The following is a 5,409-nucleotide window of genomic DNA, read 5'->3' as shown; positions in this document are numbered from 1 at the left end:
CTCATCATTTATTTCATAGGTAGGATCAAGAGAAAATATGAGAGAAAAATCATTCAAAGGTGAGAGAACACATTTTATCCTCTAAAATAAAAATTTAAAATTTAGAAGATCCAAATTTAAATCTATGATCATATTTTTAAATCGTGATCATTGATAAAAAATGTTGTAGTAAATGTTAAAAAAGAATACAAACTGTCTTACTAAATTGTCACATTGAAACTTGATGTATACTTATATATAATGAAATTGTGCAGAGAATACAGAAGAAAAGTAAAACCAAAGAATCAGTTATGTGGTTTTATCGGAAATGGATCCTCTCCAGTTTTTTCAACACTTGACAAAATATAATGCAATCTCTCACCTTTGATTTTAATAGTGGGACAAAAAATAAATAAGAGAGAGAATGTGGTGAATGGTTAGATTAAACACTGCACACCATCCAGTTTTTTATTCACTGGAGAGGATCCACTCCCTGGTTTTATCACTTTTTTAGTTTTTTTTTTTAAATAAAATATACTTATACTACTAAATATACTAACATGTAATTCTATTACCAAATATATATATATATATATATATATATATATATATATATATTGTCTTTAATATTGTGTCTAACTTATTTAAAAAAATTAATAATATTTAATAAATTTTAAATATTTTATTTTTATTTTAAAATAAATTAAATAATTTAAACACTATACCATAAAATTTATCATATATATGTGTGTGTGTTCACTTTTTATGTGAGTATTTGCCCTTGACATTTTTATGGATTTGGATGTGATAGTAAAAAGAGAATAATGGTTTGAAGATTGAAAATAAGGGGAAAAAAGGCCAGGGGACGACGTGAATATTTACCCCATCTCATAATCTTTTACATGAAGCTAAACATGAAAAATTAAACAAGATGTTTAAGTTCTATAGTCAACCATATACACTATTTTCATGTATATTACCATGTACGTGCTCAAAAGTTTGACCAAACTTGTGAAATGGGTAGCCAGGCCACTTCTATGACCCTACCATGATTCAAGAGAAACTATAGAATTTTATAAACAAAAAATAAAAGCAGTTTGATATGCACATAAATACTGCCAAGAACCACAAACAACTTTATTTGTTAATGTGTGACTATGTTTTCTTCTCATCCTTTTCAATAATATGGGGATTGAGATCTTCATCACCAAAATACTCTTCAAAATATTCTTCATCACTATCATCTTCATCGTCATCATAATACTCTTCCTTATCATCATCTTTATCACCCTCTCCACTTTCTAAATGAAATGCAGTTGATTGTGGACCTCTTAACCTTTCTTGAATTTGATCTATGATCACTGTCCCCTGATATATTAACAAGAAATATCAAAGAATAAAAAAGGAAAAAAAATTATACTAGTTATATATGTTGTTAACAAATTAGCTTACCATCTTATGAAAACCTTCTTCAAACATTTCTAAAAATCCAGCAACCAAACGATCAGCATTTTCCACCCATTCATTAGGATGCATACCAGCATTCTTTGCAACAATTTGAATCTGGATGAACAACGAAAATTTTTATGTCCATTATACTTCCAATATCTTACAAGAAATTTAAAAATGTGTGCTATAAAAATAAATATGAATCCATTGGCAACAAAAAACTTCTTAATTTATGTTAGAGTAAACGACAAATAGATTCCTGAAGACAAATAAGTTATCGACTAATTAAAAATATAACAATGTTTTTTACTTTTTAAAACGCGAGACATCTAAGTTCCTCCGGGGGACCGATTTGTCCTTATATATTTTAGACGGAGGAACTTAAATGTCTCGTATTTTAAAAAGTCAGAGACGTTTTTGTATTTTCAATTAGTCAATGACTTATGTGTCTTTGAATTAAAAAATTAGAGACCTATTTGTCTTTTTCTCTTTTTGTTAAAACCTTTTGCTTTGGCATTTTACTTCTAAGAAGAAGAATCCAAATTAACATTGCTCTTCTCTTAAATCTTGCATTCATCAAATACACTATACAAAGGTTCTACTCTTTTACATATTGAAGTTGCATATCTGTTTAGATTAACATATAATTGAGATTAAGCACTAAAATTGTTTAATCTAAAATACTTTTGTAAACATTCATAGTTAGTTTTATGACATAATTGGGACAGAACCCATCAATGGAAATACCTTTGCTCATTTGAAGTAACTATATATAATGTGCGAAATAGTGAATTGCAAAAGTAATAATATTACTTCTTTCCAGAACAATGACTTAGGCTCATTCTGTTTTATTATATCTCTTACAATAGTTTTGTCCAACAATCCTAAAATTCTTATATACTAAGAAAAATTATACCTCCACAATCACCTTCAACATAGCATTCTTGTTATTATTCCCTAAGGCCATTTTCTTTCACATACATATCCAAAAAATTGTAATTTTTATGGCTGTGCACATTATGTAAGATCTAATACTAACATTATAGATAGCACAAGTTAGATAAGCTAATGAATTTCACTAACCTTTTCTTGTTGTTCTTTTACTTTCTCTTGTAAGGTTTTCAACCTCCTATTCACTCTCAATCGCTTTTCCTGTTTATATCAATACGACCATAGCAATAAGAAATTAGCTCCTTCAAAAAAGGTAGACAAATTGATGTTAATAAAAATAAATGAATCAATCATCACTTAATCCTACCTTAACATAGCTTACACCAAGATCTTTCCTTGAGTAGCCACGATCCAAGTTTCGTAATACATATTGGTTATAATCTTTTACTATCCTCATTATCACATCTGAAGTAGATATCCCTTCAGTCCGTTTCGTTTCCTTAAATTTTCCAACAGCCTTAACCTACATAACAGATCATTTGATAACTTTTACTTACTCAGAAACTCTTAGGATCAACAATTTTTAGTATTGTTTGCCTTTAACTAGTATAATTGTATAAACACTAAATTGTCTTTAACAAATAAATTTTATCAATTTATATGTATAAATTTTGAAAGATGTGAGTGCAAACTATATTGATTTATGTGTGTAAATTCTAATAAATATAAGTACAAATTATATATCTTTTGTGGAGTTAAAACCTATTTTGGTCCCTGAAATTTTCGACCGGCTGCTTTAATTTCGACCCCCAAAATTTATAGTTATTCAATTAACACCCCCAAATATTGGATCGTGCCCCACCTTTGCCCCTGTAGTTATCTCCGTTAACGGAGATCTAATATGGCACGTTAAGTTGATAGAGTGTGTATTCACGTGGCACCCAACTTGCCAGAATAGATGTATGATGAGTGAATCAGGCAAAAGTTGAATGAACTCAATTTGCAGCCCTCTTTTTCCAATACGTTCGAGACTTTGATGGATAAATTGAGTTCGTTCAACTTTTGCCACATCATTCACTCGTCACACATTTATTCTGGTAAATTGGATGCCACGTAGATATACACTCTGTCAATTTAACGTGCTACATCATATCTCTGTTAACGGAGATAGCTACAGGGACAAACATGGGACACGATCCAATATTTGGGGGTGTTAATTGGATAACTATAAATTTAGGGGTCGAAATTGAAGCGGATCGAAAATTTCATGGGCTAAAATGGTTTCAACTCATCTTTTGTGTGCAAAATTTTTATAAATACGAGTGCAAATAAATTTGCTGATCATGTAGCATTATTCTTACTTATTTTGTAAAACACGAAAAAACTTAAATATTGAAGGGAAATGTCCTTATACATACAAATTCATAAACATCATTTCCTGCACCACTTGTATCTGCATATCTGTATAGAACATATACAAGAATGTATATTATACATTCATTATAGGCACATGTAATCAAAGATGCAAAGCAATTTTACACCACAAATCCAAAAAAGTACAAAACCACAATTTGAAGAATGGAATTTAATTTCTAATAAGAATCTTACGGAAGAGAGTCATGAGCGACATAGTCAATTCTGTGCTTGTCAAGAAACTCTTGATTGATAACCCAAGGTGCATCTGGAATGACTTCATCCACCCATCTGCTTAAAATACACCTTAAAAATAAATTAAATCATACATATATTTATATAAAAATACATTAATAACTGATTTTAGTGGCTGATTTTAGTGTCCGAATATCATTTTTCTATGAACATTAAAAGTCGCACTTGCAGTGACGAAGAGATTCATAACGTTCATCCTCGGTCATAACGGTTTTTCCTTTGTACTTGTGTGTCACTGCATCGCTACAGCATCCAACTAGAAGGTACGTGTTCGGAAATCTGAAACTCCAAAATGAAATATAATGAGGTAACGAAAGATTAGGTTGCAAAGGATATAAGAAGGAACATTATATTATATGAGAAACTTAACGATTTCTTAGCTTGCTCGAGAGAACGGGCATGGCCGAAGTGGAAGAGATCATAAATTCCATCTGCGTAGACACGAACAGGACGATCCACAGGAGGAGGAGCTGTAGCAGACGCCATACTTGATCTCCTTCATTCACTCGTTTGCCCCTTTAATTTCTCTCTTTCTCCTTTTTGTATTTTTTTTTCCTTAGCTATCACATGCTAAATATGCGACTCTGCGTAACTCTCGTGTCCTATTTTGTTTTTTATTTGTATTAAAAGTTCTCTTTCCAAACTGCCTAACCTAGATATTATTATTATTATTATTATTATTATTATTATTATTATGCACTTTTTTTATCAATATTTAATCAATTTTAATAAGAGGTAAATATTAAATCGGTATTCAAAAGATTTTGGCGTTGACAGAATGGTACTTGACTTTAGTTATTGACAAAATAGTTCCCAAAAAATTTTAAAATTTGACAAAATCACCCCTAACATGAAAAGATGACGTCACAATGAACGGAAAATACTAATGTGCCTGTCGGAAGAGAGCTCCGACGGTGACAGAGAGCTCCGGCGATGTTAAAAAGCACCACCAACCCCTCCTCCTTCCCACCACCAACCCATTCTTCTTCTTCTTCGGTGCCGGCGAGGGAGGATGCACGCGAGAGCTGGTCGAGCCGGCACCTTCTTAACCGCGATGCTGGAGAGTGCGGGGTGCGAGGTAGTAGAGGCGGGAGGTTTCGGGGTTACCGTAGATTCTAGCAACGCCGCACTCTTCACGTGGTTTTTCGTCGTCATCGGAAAAGGAGAAGAGAGACAAGTGTTGGTGCTGTTGTGGCTTGGGGATTGGAGAGTTGTGGTTGTGGGAGCTAGCGGCACATGTTGTGGCGGTGGCAGTGGATTTAGGGCGGGTTTTGTTGTGGAAGAGAGGGAAAGAAGAGGGTTTGGAGATATAGTTGGTGGTGGTGGAGGTGGCGCGCGGCAATTGATGCGAGAGGAGAACAGAGATTCAAAAGTGAAGCAGTGGCCATAAGAAAACGTGTCGCCCTCCTCTATTACGGCACA

The 5,409-nt window shown here is 32.7% G+C and overlaps 1 protein-coding gene across 1 annotated transcript; it reads right to left on the bottom strand.

The window, feature by feature from the left end:
* Window positions 1-822: 822 nt before the first annotated feature.
* Window positions 823-4,620, bottom strand: LOC107638309 (choline-phosphate cytidylyltransferase 2). Its single transcript, XM_016341522.3, has 8 exons — window positions 4,358-4,620; window positions 4,153-4,266; window positions 3,928-4,023; window positions 3,738-3,780; window positions 2,687-2,842; window positions 2,512-2,580; window positions 1,432-1,542; window positions 823-1,347 (listed from the first exon to the last, which is right to left on the bottom strand). The coding sequence occupies exons 1-8, from the start codon at window positions 4,471-4,473 to the stop codon at window positions 1,135-1,137; spliced, it is 918 nt and encodes a 305-aa protein (XP_016197008.1). The 5' UTR covers window positions 4,474-4,620; the 3' UTR covers window positions 823-1,134.
* Window positions 4,621-5,409: the final 789 nt, after the last annotated feature.

The sequence above is a fragment of the Arachis ipaensis genome, chromosome B4, assembly GCF_059453495.1.
Source record: "Arachis ipaensis isolate K30076 ecotype BB chromosome B4, ASM5945349v1, whole genome shotgun sequence".
Taxonomy (NCBI): Eukaryota; Viridiplantae; Streptophyta; class Magnoliopsida; order Fabales; family Fabaceae; genus Arachis; species Arachis ipaensis.
This window is presented reverse-complemented; position numbering and strand designations above follow the sequence as displayed.

Coding starts and splice junctions, on each gene's coding strand:
- LOC107638309 (XM_016341522.3), bottom strand. CDS start 4,473: ATGGCGTCTGCTACAGCTCCTCCTCCTGTGGATCGTCCTGTTCGTGTC. Junction 4,024..4,152: donor GAATCTCTTCGTCACTGCAA/GTGCGACTTTTA, acceptor TATTTTAAGCAG/ATGGGTGGATGAAGTCATTC. Junction 2,581..2,686: donor TTGGTGTAAGCTATGTTAAG/GTAGGATTAAGT, acceptor TGATATAAACAG/GAAAAGCGATTGAGAGTGAA.